This window comes from Eurosta solidaginis, chromosome 4 (assembly GCF_040869045.1).
Source record: "Eurosta solidaginis isolate ZX-2024a chromosome 4, ASM4086904v1, whole genome shotgun sequence".
In the NCBI taxonomy this organism is placed as follows: Eukaryota; Metazoa; Arthropoda; class Insecta; order Diptera; family Tephritidae; genus Eurosta; species Eurosta solidaginis.
Window position 1 is genome coordinate 67,170,293 of NC_090322.1, and position 17,266 is coordinate 67,187,558.

Below are 17,266 nucleotides of genomic sequence, written 5' to 3' on the forward strand. Positions count from 1 at the left end.
TTTGGATCTTGCTTCTATTTCCTAGCAGTGCTTGATAAATATTCTCCAACGGAAGTCGAAAGGAACTTACAGGTTCAACAGGGTTGGCACAAAGAGACGGGTGTAAAATTGCAATAGACATGTAGGTCATACATTGCGCTTCCCAAGGCAGTCGGTTCTATGTACCGGAGCGACTCGGGATTTTTCCCGACCAAGGACTGTCATTTCAGTGTGACCCCATTTAATTTGTTTCGTCCCTACCACAAATTGTCATCCTCCCAGCAGCTCCTTGCAGCAGGACTGCTACATATTCTCTTACTCCGGGAAGGTATCGAACCCAATCCGGGTCCGTCTCCTGACCCCGGTCCTGAGAAATGGTTTTGCTGCATTTGTCAGAAAAGAATCTTTTTAGGACGGTCATACTCTGTTCAGTGTGTCTCGTGCAAGGGATGGTTGCATCGGACAGGTTGTTCTGGGCTTGATCCCAAAACCCGACGTCCACGTAACTTCTATAAATCTTTTGTAGCTCCTTGCTGCTCACGCCCAAGGGCGTCCCGTAGTCTACGCCTAAGTGCCCCTCCACTACCTTCCAGCAACCTCGCTGCTCAGCAAGCCACAACAAGTACCCGCTGCTGCTCCGTTTGCACCGTCTGCCAGCACAGAATATATAGGTTTGCGACATCCGCTCAATGCAGCTCCTGCCTTGGGTGGTGCCACTTTCCTAGATGTTCTGGTCTCCGCGACGGCAACCCCTCGACGGGTTTCATCGCGCCATGTTGCCAGGTCGCAAACCCAAATCATCCGGGTACCCCAATGCTTGCCCAAGGGCGCCCAGCCCCAAGGCCACAACAGCAATTGCGTCCTGGCCTTCCACAACCTAGGCGTAGTCACCCGTCACTTACCCCTAGAGTGGCGGCGTCACCCCTCATGCACTTCAGAATTCTGCAGTTAAACTGTAATGGACTAACTGGGAAGATTACGGAGATAGTCGATTTCATGAAGCGGCACAACATCCGCATTGCTGCGATTCAAGAGACTAAACTCACAGCAAGATCTGCATTGCAGACCTGCTCTGGGTATAATGTCCACAGGAAGGACCGCGAGAGCGGAAATGGAGGCGGCCTCGCGTTTATTATACACCACTCTGTGCAATATCATATATTTGATCTTGGCATCGACCGCAGGGACAATGTCTTAGAACGTCAAGGCCTATCTGTCCGGTCAGGCGATGCAAATCTAGAAATCATCAACATCTACATCCCTCCTGTCACCTGTTGCCCCAGTGGATACCGCCCTAAAATCGAGGCCTTACTCACTGGCAACAATCGCATTATCTTAGGCGATTTCAATGCCCATCACGACCTATGGCATTCAAACTTGCGGGCGGACAGTAGGGGTGAGATGTTGGCGGAAAAAAAGGAGGAAGGTTGGTAAATTGCGTGAGCAAAATTTTTGGCGGCCCTACGATTGTATAAAAGGATTATATATAATATCTAGGGGCACAACTTCAACAGGAAAGGCGTCAAGCTCAGTTAATATACTGCTTCAGTAACCTTATTGCTCACTTCAACTGCGCATTCCCAACGATACTCAACTAATCACAAAACATCCTCGCCCGCTGTGCGCGTAAGCAGGTAAATGTCCAGAAACTAGGAAAGAGTCGATAGCACAAAGTACCGAAACCGTTCATTCCGACAAATCTCGTTTCTACGCGTCTATTTTGGGTGGTAATAAACCTTACACCGGTTGTGTTGTGTGGACACAAGATCCAGTTGAAGTAGGTCGGCGTTCGCAGTCACACATAGTGAGATATACCCCTTCCTCTACGTGTACGAAGAACACTACCACCTGCGGAAAAGCGTCCGACACCACCTCCGCCTCCAGGGCCAGCATTACGCTGCCGCGTAATACAACTAACGTCAAATTGGCCAAGTCATCCGGCTCGTAAAGGGCAGCACGAAGCTTTCTCGCCACCCGGTTCATTCGGTTACCTCGGCCCGAAGCGCCAACCACCACCAACGGCGCCTACTATTACCACTAGCATCACCATCGGTAGTACCTCCCCCAACCCCTTCATTAGCGCCAGCCACGGGCGCAACATCCACCAGACGTACCGCCACCACCAGTTGCAACGCACGTAGCGGGGCCGCGACCATAGGCCTGCGGTCACTTATGTTAACACCAACACCAGGCGGTACCACCGACAACAATACTAGCCGCAACCTTATCAGCTACGACCATACCGGCTACAACAATACTAGCCGCAACATTATCAGCTACGACCATACCGGCTACAACAATACTAGCCGCAACCTTATCAGCCACGACCATTCAGGCTACAACGATACCAGCGTAACAATACCAGCTACAACAACAACCGCAGGGCAGCGAACATAGGCCTGCGGCCATCCCGATTAAAAAATAAAAAAAAAAATAAATTTAAGGCGCGATAACCTCCGAAGAGATCTAAGGCCGAGCTTCTCTTCCAATTTGCGTCGTGCTCCTCTTGATTTTTCCCTACAAATTGGCCGGACGGGACCTACATGTTTTATGCCGACTCCGAACGGCATCTGCAAGGCAGATGAGTTTTCACTGAGAGCTTTTCATGGCAGAAATACAATCGGAGCGCTTGCCAGACACTGCCGAGGGGCGACCCCGCTTAGAAAAATTTTCTTCTAATTGAAAAATCTTATTTCTAAAATTTTGATGTTGCTTTGCCCGGGAGTTGAACCCAGGGCATACGGTGTGATAGGCGGAGCACGCTACCATCACACCACGGTGGCCATCCCGATTACAACAACGAATATCAGCGGTTAAAGCGGTGAGTTCGTTCCGATACTGACTAAATATACGTATTTGTAGCCTCAACCTTGTTCTTTCATTTTCTTTTGACTCTGCAACAACATATAGTATTAATATACAAACATATTCAAATTTAAGGCTACAACCCTAGTATAGAATCGTAACATGTAATACATACATACATGCATATACCTAAGTTAAAGAGAGCAAGCAGCAGCCACTTGTAGTAAAGTTAAAAAAGTAGACGTAACGTAAGTTAAGTTAAAGAGGTTTAATTAACTTAGAAGCAAAAAAAAAAAAAAAAGAAAAAAAGAAAACCAATACCAGCACTGACTGGTAAATGCAAAACAGTTTACGTTTTACTTGAACATGTAAACGATTTCGTTAATTTTACTATAAATTTAAAAGTTCACGTTTTACCTGAACAAATAAAACGATTTCGTTAATTTTACTATAAATTTAAAAGTTCACGTTTTACCTGAGCATGTAAAACTATTCCGTTAATTTTACTATAAATTTAAAAGTTTACGTTTTACTCGAATATGTAAAACGATTTCGTTGACGAGTATGATTTACTATGAATTTAAAAGTTTACGTTTTACTTGAATATGTGAAACGATTTCTTCGAGGAGTATGATTTAGCCCCAAATTTAATCTTAATTGCTTTTATAACAAATTTTCTTAGTACATATTACATATTAGTGTCATTATACTATGCGTTATACCAATTTGATATTTTGTTAAACTCAAAATAAGTTCTACTACAACAACATAATAATTTTGTAAGGGGGCCCCAATTATCGGAATTTGTATCCAAACTTTATAGCCCTAAAATATGTTTTGTGAATAACAAAAAAAAAAAAAGGCCATTAAACCAAATGTTTACTTTGTATGTAGTATATTTACTATCCATAAGCACATTTAATTACATTTTTTTTTCTCACACCAAGCGTTTATAACCCTTATCAAAAAAAAAGGGGGTGACATAAATATAGGTATAGCTTGAAATATTACGAGCAAAAGTAAGAGAAAAGAAAGGAACCCCCAACAGGACAAACTTAGCCAGACTTAAATATTCATATTAGATTTCGTTTTCAATTTCGGCCCAATAAAGTGGGAAACTGTTGGATCATTTTTTTCTCTCCCTTTATATGCTACACGCACTTACATACATTTTCATAGCGTAAATAGCTGCTCGTAGTTCAACATTTTTTTTTGTTCTGAAGTTGTCTTGGGACGATACTATAAGCAGCCTTGTTTTGGCTTTGGAGCCTAGGCGGTAGCCCTGGTTAAGAAACCTGTACTACCGTAAAATTTTTTTTTCTAGCATACATACGTTAATAATAATGAAATTTGAATAAACTTTGTAATTAAAATGGAAATGCTGGTGTTCTGGCTCATTTAGAAGGTACGTAGGGTTACCAGGTAGGGGGCCACCGAAATTTAGGTGCGTCGGTGGCCATGGTTTTTGAGGGTGGGCAAAGCACCGGGCGTCGCAACACCACCCGCGGCGCCCCCTATATATATTCGGCCCTTTTCTTTTTGTATTTTAATTTTTTAGCTTTTTTTTGATTCTTAGCGTTAGTAACCGGCCATGTCCGGTTCGGTAATTTTTTTTTTGCGTTAGATTTTTTTTGGAGGTTTTTTTTTGAATTTGAACTTTTTGAATGTTAACGGTCTGTCCGTGACATCCGGTTCGGCCGGATGTTGTTTTATTTTAAATTATAAGCGTTTTGAGTCGTCTCTGCGCTTTTGACACCCAGTTTTGATAGGCATGATAGGAATTTTTTTCTGTGTATGGCGCAGGAACAGTAAGGTTGGCAAGGACCCGCCCCAGCCGACAATGACTAGCCACTGTGCACCACCACATCATGCCGACCGCCTTCCTTACTGCTTCCATCGTAGATGCGATTCCATAACAGATGGCGCCCAACGTGGTTCTTGAGGCGCCGGGTGCGAGGGTCACCCCTGGTCAAACTGTGAAGTTGACCATCCCACCAGTCCGGGGTGAGCAGCCGCAGAAGCAGCTACCTGCGTTGCGGTGGAATGGTTAGACGGATCAGGGTGTCCGGAGTGATCATCGTCTCCGGTAGCTGAGGGATCCACGGGACTTCACGTCAGTCCTCCGGATTTTTGTATTCACCCGAAGAGGCAGTGCTGCACGCACTTTATTTTTTTTGTAATTGGGGTTTTTATGTTACCGGAATGTTGTCCGTTAGGAATAATTTTGTCCGCTAAATTGGGTTTTTTTTGTACAATTTTTTTTATAGTTTTTTTTTAGTTTTCTTATGCCGAATTTGTGTTGTCTGGTGTGAGTGTGTGAGCGAATGGTAGGACCCCAGCTCAGCCCACGTCTCAGGTGGTACCGCAGAATACCATCTGGATTGTGACGGGTTGAGCTGGGATTCAAAGTGACACCCTTCCCTGTCCCACCAGTCTGGGGAGCCGCTCTTGAAGCGCTCTACCCATTGCGGCGGAGGCAGGAGGGGTGTCCCGGGTGAATGGACGGGAGGCCTCAGCACCCCCAGCCAGTCCCACTAGCGCGTTCCCAGAGACCGCATCTGCGTTGCGGCTGGGTGAGTTGGGACCAATCTGTGTGTGTAGGAAATTGACCCTAGTGGCCCCAACCAGTCCCAGAGGTAGGTCCTTAAGACCCCCTTATGCGTTGCGGTTGGGAGCACTAGGGGCAAGGATGAATGAGTTTGTGTTTTTTTTCTTTTTTTTTTTGTAGCCTGAGTGCCTTCGGGGAATGGGATGTCAGCGTTCCCATTGACTACCCAAATATTTTTTTTTGGCCTTCTGTGGGGGCGATAACCACTAGCCTTTCGGAGTTTGGACGAGTTCTCCATATCAAAATGTCTACACCTTTTTTTTTGTTTTGCCTTTCTGTGGGGGCGATAACCACTTGAAATCATCTTTCGGAGTTTTGACGAGTTCTCCGTAACAAATGTCTAATTGCCGCAAAGCCCTTTAAACTAGGAAACAGAATTAATTCCCAACTTGACTTAGTTTTCTTTGATGGACCTATGTTGCCCGGCTAGCTTCGTAGTAGGACTTTGAGACTCTTATCTCAGGGGTGAGTCGTGCCCCACGTTGATTGGCATCGGAGGCGCCTGGCAGTAGCTTCCCACAGAGGATCCGGTTTCCTGTTCGCTTCATCGTCAGGTCTTCGAAGCGAAACAGGTTTGTTACGGTCTGCTGATATGGTCTACGGTTACGGTCCACTTGGGAGCGTTTTCGTGCGAACACACCTAGCGACTGGGAGTTCGTTCCGATACTGACTAAATATACGTATTTGTAGCCTCAACCTTGTTCTTTCATTATACTCAGTTGATCAGAGCTCACAGAGTATATAAACTTTGATTGGATAACGGTTGGTTGTACAGGTATAAAGGAATCGAGATAGATATAAACTTCCATATATCAAAATCATCAGTATCGAAAAAAAATTTGATTGAGCCATGTCCGTCCGTCCGTCCGTCCGTTAACACGATAACTTGAGTAAATTTTGAGGTATCTTGATGAAATTTGGTATGTAGATTCCTGGGCACTTATCTCAGATCGCTATTTAAAATGAACGATAACGGACTATAACCACGCCCACTTTTTCGATATCGAAAATTTCGAAAAACCGAAAAAACGCGATAATTCATTGCCAAAGGCGGTTAAAGCGATGAAACTTGGTAGATGGGTTGACGTTATGACGCAGAATAGAAGATTAGTAAGATTTTGGACAATGGGCGTGACACCGCCCACTTTTACAAGAAGGTAATTTAAAAGTTTTGCAAGCTTTAATTTGGCAGTCGTTGAAGATATCATGATGAAATTTGGCAGGAACGTTACTACTATTACTATATATGTGCTAAATAAAAATTAGCAAAATTGGATGAAGAACACGCCCACTTTTTAAAAAAATTTTTTTTTAATTCAAATTTTAACAAAAAATTTAATATCTTTACTGTATATAAGTAAATTAAGTCAAAATTCAACTCCAGTAATGATATGATGCAACAAAACACAAAAATAAAAGAAAATTTCAAAATGGGAGTGGCTCCGCCCATTTTCATTTAGTTTGTCTAGAATACTTTTAATGCCATAAGTCGAACAAAAACCAATCCTTCTCAAATTTGGTAGGGGCATAGATTCTATGACGGTAACTGTTCTCTGTGAAAATGGGCGAAATCGGTGGAAGCCACGCCCAGTTTTTATACACAGTCCACCGTCTGTCCTTCCGCTCGGCCGTTAACACAATAACTTGAGCAAAAACCGATATATCTTTACTAAACTTAGCCCACGTACTTATCTGAACTCACTTTATTTTGGTATAAAAAATGGCCGAAATCCGACCATAACCACGCCCACTTTATCGATATCGAAAATTACGCAAAATGAAAAAAATGCCATAATTCTATACCAAATACGAAAAAAGGGATGAAACATTGTAACTGGATTGGTTTATTGACGCAAAATATAACTTTGGAAAAAACTTTGTAAAATGGGTGAGACACATACCATATTAGGTAGAAGAAAATGAAAAAGTTCTACAAGGCGAAATCAACAGCCCTTGGAATCTTGGCAGGAATACTGTTAGTGGTGTTGCATATATAAATAAATTAGCAGTACCCGACAGATGATTTTCTGGATCACCTGGTCCACATTTTGGTCGATATCGCGAGAACGCCTTCACATATACATCTAAGGGCCACTCGCTTTTTAAACCCTCATTAATACCTTTAATTTGATATCCATATCGTACAAACACATTCTAGAGTCACCCCTGGCCCACCCTAACGGCGATATCTCGAAAAGGCGTCCACCTATAGACCTAATGCCCACTCCCTCTTAAAATGCTCAGTAACACCTTTCGTTTGATACCCATATCGTAAAACCTTCTAGAGTCACCCCTGGCCCACCCTAATGGCGATATCTCGAAAAGGCGTCCACCTATAGACCTAATGCCCACTCCCTTTTAAAATGCTCAGTAACACCTTTCGTTTGATACCCATATCGTACAAACATTCTAGAGTAACCCCTGGCCCACCCTAATGGCGATATCTCGAAAAGGTGTCCACCTATAGACCTAATGCCCACTCCCTCTTAAAATGCTCAGTAACACCTTTCGTTTGATACCCATATCGTACAAACATTCTAGAGTCACCCTTGGTCCGCCTTTATGGCGATATCTCGAAAAGGCGTCCACCTATAGAACTAAGGATTACTCCCTTTTAAAATACTCATTACCACCTTTCATTTGATACCCATATCGTACAAACACATTCTAGAGTCACCCTGGCCCACCCTAATGGCGATATCTCGAAAAGGCGTCCACCTATAGACCTAATGCCCACTCCCTCTTAAAATTCTCAGTAACACCTTTCGTTTGATACCCATATCGTACAAACATTCTAGAGTCACCCTTGGTCCACCTTTATGGCGATATCTCGAAAAGGCGTCCAACTATAGAACTAAGGATTACTCCCTTTTAAAATACTCATTACCACCTTTCATTTGATACCCATATCGTACAAACACATTCTAGAGTCACCCCTGGCCCACCCTAATGGCGATATCTCGAAAAGGCGTCCACCTATAGACCTAATGCCCACTCCCTCTTGAAATGCTCAGTAACACCTTTCGTTTGATACCCCTATCGTACAAACATTCTAGAGTCACCCCTGGCCCACCCTAATGGCGATATCTCGAAAAGGCGTCCACCTATAGACCTAATGCCCACTCCCTCTTAAAATGCTCAGTAACACCTTTCGTTTGATACCCATATCGTACAAACATTCTAGAGTCACCCTTGGTCCGCCTTTATGGCGATATCTCGAAAAGGCGTCCACCTATAGAACTAAGGATTACTCCCTTTTAAAATACTCATTACCACCTTTCATTTGATACCCATATCGTACAAACACATTCTAGATTCACCCCTGGCCCACCCTAATGGCGATATCTCGAAAAGGCGTCCACCTATAGACCTAATGCCCACTCCCTCTTAAAATGCTCAGTAACACCTTTCGTTTGATACCCATATCGTACAAACATTCTAGAGTCACCCTTGGTCCACCTTTATGGCGATATCTCGAAAAGGCGTCCACCTATAGAACTAAGGATTACTCCCTTTTAAAATACTCATTACCATCTTTCATTTGATACCCATATCATACAAACACATTGTAGAGTTACCCCTGGCCCACCCTAATGGCGACATTTCGAAAAGGCGTCCACCTATAGACCTAATGCCCACTCCCTCTTAAAATGCTCAGTAACACTTTTCGTTTGATACCTATATCGTACAAACATTCTAGAGTCACCCCTGGCCCACCCTAATGGCGATATCTCGAAAAGGCGTCCACCTATAGACCTAATGCCCACTCCCTCTTAAAATGCTCAGTAACACCTTTTATTTGATTCCCATATCGTACAGACACATTCTAGAGACACCCCTGGTCCACCTTTATGGCGATATCTCGAAACGGCGTCCACCTATGGAACTAAGGATCACTCCTTTTCAAAATACTCATTAACAGCTTTCATTTGATACCCATATCGTACAAACATATTCTAGAGTCACCCCTGGTCCACCTTTATGGCGATTTCTCGAAAAGGCGTTCACCTATAGAACTAAAGCCCATTCCCTTTTAAAATACTCATTACCACCTTTCATTTGATACCCATATCGTACAAACACATTCTAGAGCACCCCTGGTCCACCTTAATGGCGATATCTCGAAAAGGCGTCCACCGATAGACCTAAGGCCCACTCCCTCTTAAAATGCTCAGTAACACCTTTCATTTGATACCCATATCGTACAAACAAATTCTAGAGTCAGCCCTAGTCCACCTTTATGGCGATATCCCTAAATGGCGTCCATCCATAGAACTATGGCCTACTCTCTCTTAAAATACTCTTTAATACCTTCCATTTGATACACATGTCATACAACCACATTCCAGGGTTACCCTAGGTTCATTTTCTACATGGTGATTTTCCTTATTTTGTCTCCATAACTCTCAACTGAGTATGTAATGTTCGGTTACAACCGAACTTAGCCTTCCTTACTTGTTTTCTTTTAACTCTGCAACAACATATAGTATTAATATACAAACATATTCAAATTTAAGGCTACAACCCTAGTATAGAATCGTAACATGTAATACATACATACATGCATATACCTAAGTTAAAGAGAGCAAGCAGCATCCACTTGTAGTAAAGTTAAAAAAGTAGACGTAACGTAAGTTAAGTTAAAGAGGTTTAATTAACTTAGAAGTAAAAAAAAAAAAATGAAAAAAAAAAAACAATACCAGCACTGACTGGTAAATGCAAAACAGTTTACGTTTTACTTCAACATGTAAACGATTTCGTTAATTTTACTATAAATTTAAAAGTTCACGTTTTACCTGAACAAATAAAACGATTTCGTTAATTTTACTATAAATTTAAAAGTTCACGTTTTACCTGAGCATGTAAAACGATTCCGTTAATTTTACTATAAATTTAAAAGTTTACGTTTTACTCAAATATGTAAAACGATTTCGTTGACGAGTATGATTTACTATGAATTTAAGAGTTTACGTTTTACTTGAATATGTGAAACGATTTCTTCGAGGAGTATGATTTACCCCAAATTTAATCTTAATTGCTTTTATAACAAATTTTCCTAGTACATATTACATGTTAGTGTCATTATACTATGCGTTATACCAATTTGATATTTTGTTAAACTCAAAATAAGTTCTACTACAACAACATAATAATTTTGTAAGGGGGCCCCAATTATCGGAATTTGTATCCAAACTTTATAGCCCTAAAATATGTTTTTTTACTTTGTATGTAGTATATTTACTATCCATAAGCACATTTAATTACATTTTTTTTTCTCACACCAAGCGTTTATAACCCTTATCAAAAAAAAAGGGGGTGACATAAATATAGGTATAGCTTGAAATATTACGAGCAAAAGTGAGAGAAAAGAAAGGAACCCCCAACAGGACAAACTTAGCCAGACTTAAATATTCATATTAGATTTCGTTTTCAATTTCGGCCCAATAAAGTGGGAAACTGTTGGATCATTTTTTTTCTCTCCCTTTATATGCTACACGCACTTACATACATTTTCATAGCGTAAATAGCTGCTCGTAGTTCAACATTTTTTTTTGTTCTGAAGTTGTCTTGGGACGATGCTATAAGCAGCCTTGTTTTGGCTTTGGAGCCTAGGCGGTAGCCCTGGTTAAGAAACCTGTACTACCGTAAAATTTTTTTTGTAGCATACATACGTTAATAATAATGAAAATTTGAATAAACTTTGTAATTAAAATGGGAATGCTGGTGTTCTGGCTCATTTAGAAAGCACGTAGGGTTACCAGGTAAGGGGCCACCGAAATTTAGGTGCGTCGGTGGCCATGGTTTTTGAGGGTGGGCAAAGCAGCGGGCGTCGCAACACCACCCGCGGCGCCCCTATATATATTCGGCCCTTTTCTTTTTGTATTTTAATTTTTCAGTTTTTTTTTATTCTTAGCGTTAGTAACCGGCCATGTCCGGTTCGGTAATTTTTTTTTTTTGCGTTAGATTATTTTTGGAGTTTTTTTTTTTTATTTGAATTTTTTGAATGTTAACGGTCTGTCCGTGACATCCGGTTCGGCCCGATGTTGTTTTATTTTAAATTATAAGCGTTTTGAGTCGTCTCTGCGCTTTTGACAGCTAGTTTTGATAGGCATGATAGGAATTTTTTTCTGTTTATGGCGTAGGAACAGTAAGGTTGGCAAGGACCCGCCCCAGCCGACAATGACTAGCCACTGTGCACCACCACATCATGCCGACCGCCTTCCTTACTGCTTCCAACGAAAATGCGAATCCATAAGAAGAGCTACCGGTACCCAAACATTTTTACACAAATACTCTTGTACCCAATACAAGTTCAGGACGTTCATATTTATCGACACGCTGTCCGGTGTGGGCCAAATGTTGGAAATATGCAGTTGGCACTGTTGAGAAAAAATACGGACCAATGAACACAAGTAAAAGTGAAATATTTTTTTTACCATCTCTTGTTACTTACGCATTATACATTGGAAACGACGACCAGCATCTACAAGTTGTATATGAGCCTTGCAACGATTACATCTAATTGCACCCAATGCACCAACATTTACAATGGGTGGCTCATATTCACCCTCAACCGTGCGTGCCATTTGTGAGACGGTAAGTGTAATGGTCAAAGCTGTTGTTTTTAATAAATCAGCTGTTGCAGGTATGCAATACAAAGACGACCTGCAAAGAAGAAAGATCAATGTAATTGCCAAACAAAACATTAATTTCGATTATCGATACTTTACGTAACGTGGCGAGGAGTTACCCTGATCTTCTACCACATATTTTGTGGTCACCAATGGTGGTAATAAACCCTGTTCATTAGTAATAAAAGCACCACCAGCGCTATTTTGACTTTCAATGATAACGCTTATCGGATTTGGCATCTGGACATTAGCGAGAAGTCGAGAGGTAAGGACGTGTTTAAGATCGTTCGTTGAATTTTGTTTGCAAAAATGGTGAAACCCTTTGAATAATTATTAAAAGTGACAAATATGTGAGATAGAGACTCTGTAAGAAGATCAGTTCACTTTTAATTTAACAAAATCTAATATCAATAACGATTCAAAACCTAGTGAAATACCATATAAATATTTAATAATTTTATACCGGTGAGAAAGTGACTCAAGTCTAGCGAATAGAAACGCATACATATGCATATATAATTACAAATTAACACAAAACGAAAACGGCATAGTGAAAACGATAGCAAAGGCAATATGTCTGAAAGCGAAAATAAGTGTGACAAGTGCAAACTTGCAATTCGCGGGGAGACGGGAATTAGATGTGTGGGTGTGTGTGCGAAAGTATACCACTCGGCAGCAAAATGTTCCGGCTTGGATAGCTATAAAGCTACTGTAATAGGAACACATCCAATGGTGAATTTTATTTGCGAAGAGTGTATTACATACATACATAATATTGATCTGGTATTGCGAGATATGCAAGAGAGTGTTAATAGGAACAGTGGCTATTTAAAAGAATACAAAAACGAATTTGAAGAAGCTTTAAAAACCAACCAAAAAGAGATGCGGCCGTTAATGAAAACAATGGAGGAAAAATACAATGAACGTTTGGCGACCTTAAAAATGCATCAAGAAATGTATATTAAAAATGCAGCTGAAATTAAGAAAGTGCGGGAGATAGCAGAGAAAATAAAAAATCAAGCTGAAGTAGTGGGGAGGGAGAATGAGAAATTTTGTAGTGAAATAAAAACAATAGTAAAGGAGAAAAACGATAGGATACCACAACAAACATATGCAAATATTCTAAGAACGGGTGAAAATAAAAACACAGCTAGGGCCGTTCCAGAGCTTAAGAAACGGGCTCCTATTATTGTTAAACCGAAGGCAAAACAAACTAGTGAAAGAACAAGGCAAGATCTAAATAATAAAATTAACCCTAACGAGCTAAAGATAATAGACATTAAAGCGGGCCATAATGGTATTATGGTGATCGATAGTATTAATGAAGATGAAAGAAATAAGATTAAACAAATTATGGATAAAAAAATAAGTGATGAATATGAAATAAAGATACCACGTGACTATAAACCAAAATTATTTATAACAGGCATGCAGTTTGAAAAGAATAGAGATGACCTGATCGAGTGTCTAAGAAAGCAAAACAAATGCCTAGAACAGGGTGAAATAAAAATTATTAAGCAATATAATGTTAAAACTAGCAACAAAAACTATTACAACGCAATATTGGAGGTGGACGAGGAAATGTTTACTAATGCTTTAAAATTGGATAAGCTCAACGTAGGATGGGAAAGGTGCAAAGTTTACGATGGCGTTGATGTGACAACGTGTTTCAAATGCAGAGGATACAATCACAAGGCGACTGAATGCAAAAACGAGGAAGTTTGTACCAAATGCTTGGGTAAGCATAAGACCATTGAATGTAATGAACAACCAGCAAACAAGTGTATAAACTGCATAAAGGCAAATGAGAAGTTAAATCTAGGACTAGATGTCAATCACTCGTGCAATAGCAGACAGTGCCCAGTCTACCTAAAGCACTTGAATGCAAAAAAACAAAGGCTAGGATACTAGCAGCGAACACCCGACGCACTGATAAGCCCGCCACAATTCAATGAGATACCGCTGAAGAAAATTCGATACAAAGAAAGACTGCAGACTAGACACAATGAACTTAAGTGCATATACTTGAATATTAACAGCATAGTATCAAACAAATGTGAACTGGAAGTGTTGGCTGAAGTACATACACCAAGTATCATATTATGTTCGGAAACGTGTACAACGAAAGATGTTGAAGACAACGAATTAGAAATAGCATCGTATAATATGGTTAGATGCGACTCGCACAGCAGGCATACAGGAGGAGTACTAGTGTATGTTCATAGGACAGTGGAGATAAATGTAATTTATAATGCTAGTGTCAATATGAACTTATGGTGCATTATAATAAAATTGGAAAAGGTCGATAAAAAGTGGCAAATAGGGGTTCTGTATCATTCACCAAGCACAAGTGATGCAGCGTTTATCGAGTACCTAAATGAAATATTAATCGATAAATTTGAAAGAAGTAAATGTAATATACTAATCGGGGATTTTAATATAAACATGAACTACATACTACATATCAACGAGAATATGAGAATGAAATATTTTCTGTGATGGGTATGACCCAAAAAGTAGAATTTAATACTCGAATTACAGATGCAAGTGCATCTAAAATTGATTTATTATATTCAAATTCAGATGAAATACAGTGCAATAATTTGCCTGCATACAAAATTTCAGATCACGAAACAATAATGTTCAATATTAAAACGTCTAAATCATACCAGATGAGAATGACCAAGAAAATCACAGCTTGGGATAAATATAATAGTGAAATCTTAATAAGCATCCTGAGATCATGTAACTTCAACATAAATGAACCTACTAATTGATGAGAAAGTCGAATTAGTGAACAACATAATAATGCAAGCTATGGAAAGTTTAACGTATGAAAAAGAAGTTCATATCAAGCTTATGAATAAATGGTACGACAGAGAACTGGCGCAAATGAATAAATGCAAATATAATAATTATAAGCTTGCGATACAAACAGGTGATTGGAACGAATATAAAAATATAAATCGTATCTACAAAAAGCTAGTAAAAATAAAGAAAGTTAAATATATGGAAAATAAAGTCGAAATGAATGAAAATAACGCCAGAGAAATGTGGAAACATCTTAAGCAAGCGGTTTGCTTAACGAGAGATAACGAAGGGATTAAAAAGGCGATAATAGATGGTATGATGGTAGAAAAGGAAACTGAGCTGGCAAATGGTCTAAATAAGTTCTTTATAAATAGCGTAATAGAAATTAATAACATCATAGAACCTTGCCGTGTAGCACTAAGTGATGTACAAGTCAATTCTAGATTAAAGTTTGCCAAAATAACAACAGATGAAGTTATTAATATTCTGAAAGAGTTCAAATATAAAATAGGCGGCAGAAAACTTATATCTGATGGAGTACTTAAAGACTGTATATCGTATACAGGATATTTCTACGCACAAATAATCAATAACAGCCTAGAAGAGGGTCTTGTACCAGAAAAGTGGAAAACGTCAACGGTGATACCAGTGGAAAAAGTTAAAAAGACAGTAAAACCTGAAGAACTTAGACCCATAAACACCCTGCCTAGTGATTGTAAAATACTTGAAGCTTATGTTAAGAACCAGTTAACGAAATACCTTGAAGATAATAATATACTAGCCCACCAGCAGTCAGGCTTTAGAAAGAAACATTCATGTGAGACAGCTCTTAATTTGGTGATACATGACTGGAAAGAAGAGTTAAATAAAAAAAGTGGTTGTTTCAGTCTTCCTAGACCTCAAACGAGCTTTTGAAACAGTGGATAGGGAGATCTTAATCAAAAAAATGGAACGTATTGGTATAACTGGTATAGAACTTGACTGGTTTCGCAGCTATTTGAAGCAGAGGAGACAGAAAACGGTTATAAATACCGTGATGTCTGATGAATTGGAAGTACCCATAGGGTTACCACAAGGCTCAGTTTTGGCACCGATACTGTTCTTAATTTATATTAATGATATAGTTAACGCTATTGAAGGTTGTGAAATTAAACTATTCGCTGATGATGCATTAATAATGATTAGTGAGAATAATATTAATTCTGCACTTTCTAAAATACAACATGAACTGTATAACCTGTATAAATGGTTGTGCGGAAATAGACTGAAACTTAATATAAATAAAACGAAATTTATGATAATAACAAGGAGGAACGTTAATGAGGATATAATTGGTTTAAAAATAAATGATGAAAGCATACAAAAAGTTGACAGTATAAAATATTTGGGAATTATAATTGATAACAAACTCAAGTTTGAAGAACATATAAACTACACCGTCCAGAAAGTTGCGAAAAAAATTGGGGTTATGCAGAGAACATCTAAATATATTCAAAAAAAGTACAAAATAATTATATATAAGTCCATTATAGAACCGCACTTTGTAAACTGCCCATCTATTCTATTCATTGTGTTAGACAAAGAAATAGATAAACTTCAAAAGATGCAAAACAGATGTATGAGATTTATTCTTAAAAAACCTAGAGATACTCGTACGGCTGATATGCTGAGAAGTTTGAACTGGTTAAGTGTAAAGCAAAAGATTTTTTTTCACGCTATGAAGTTTATATTTAATATTAAAAGTGAAAATGTACCTGAATATCTAAGTAAAAACGTAGTATTAGTTAAGCAAACACATAACATTAATACAAGGAATAAACACAATTTCAAACTGCCTTTATTCAGAACTGAAATAGATCAGCAAAATATTTTTTATAAAGGTCTAAAAAGTTTCAATGAACTGCCTATAGATATAAAAAGTTGTAATGAAATCGGAGCTTTTAAAGCAAAACTTTATGAATATTGTAAAACCTTAGCAATAAGATAGTAAATTGTAATATAATTTAATTTATGAATTAGGCTTTTTTGCCGTAATAAATAAATGAAATGAAATGAAAATGATCGGGATCTAAACGGCGTTGGGCTTGATCATACTGTTGCGGCTGTTGATATTTACCAGTAACAGGTGCAGGTGGTTGCTAAAGAAAATAACACAAAAGTAATCATCAGCAAATTTGTAAATTATTAGTTGTATTAGCATACATTATAACTAGGACGTCCGGACGTGTCCGGGTATTGGGAGTTGACCCGGCTTGGGTGGTTGACTGAGCATTGGCGTCTGTCCAGGTTGTGTTGGTCGCATCATTTGACCCATGTAACCACGTGGTGCACCTGGTTGTTGTAGAGGATAACCTGGATGTTGAGGTTGTGGTGGATAGCCCGGATTTTGTGGCATTGGCAGATAGCTAACCTGGGGAGGTTGTTGCTGCTT

At 39.4% G+C, this 17,266-nt stretch overlaps 1 protein-coding gene across 1 annotated transcript in view; it reads right to left on the bottom strand.

Annotated features, from left to right (window-relative positions):
• Positions 1 to 10,708: 10,708 nt before the first annotated feature.
• Positions 10,709 to 17,266, bottom strand: part of LOC137249921 (protein transport protein Sec24C-like) — a 58,246-nt gene continuing 51,688 nt past the window's right edge. The window contains exons 2-4 of the mRNA XM_067782001.1: positions 12,119 to 12,344; positions 11,847 to 12,058; positions 10,709 to 11,772 (exon numbers count right to left, since the gene is read on the bottom strand). Of these exons, the coding sequence (XP_067638102.1) occupies positions 11,675 to 11,772; positions 11,847 to 12,058; positions 12,119 to 12,264 (456 nt within the window). The 5' untranslated portion in view covers positions 12,265 to 12,344 and the 3' untranslated portion in view covers positions 10,709 to 11,674. The remainder of the gene's footprint in view (positions 11,773 to 11,846; positions 12,059 to 12,118; positions 12,345 to 17,266) is intronic.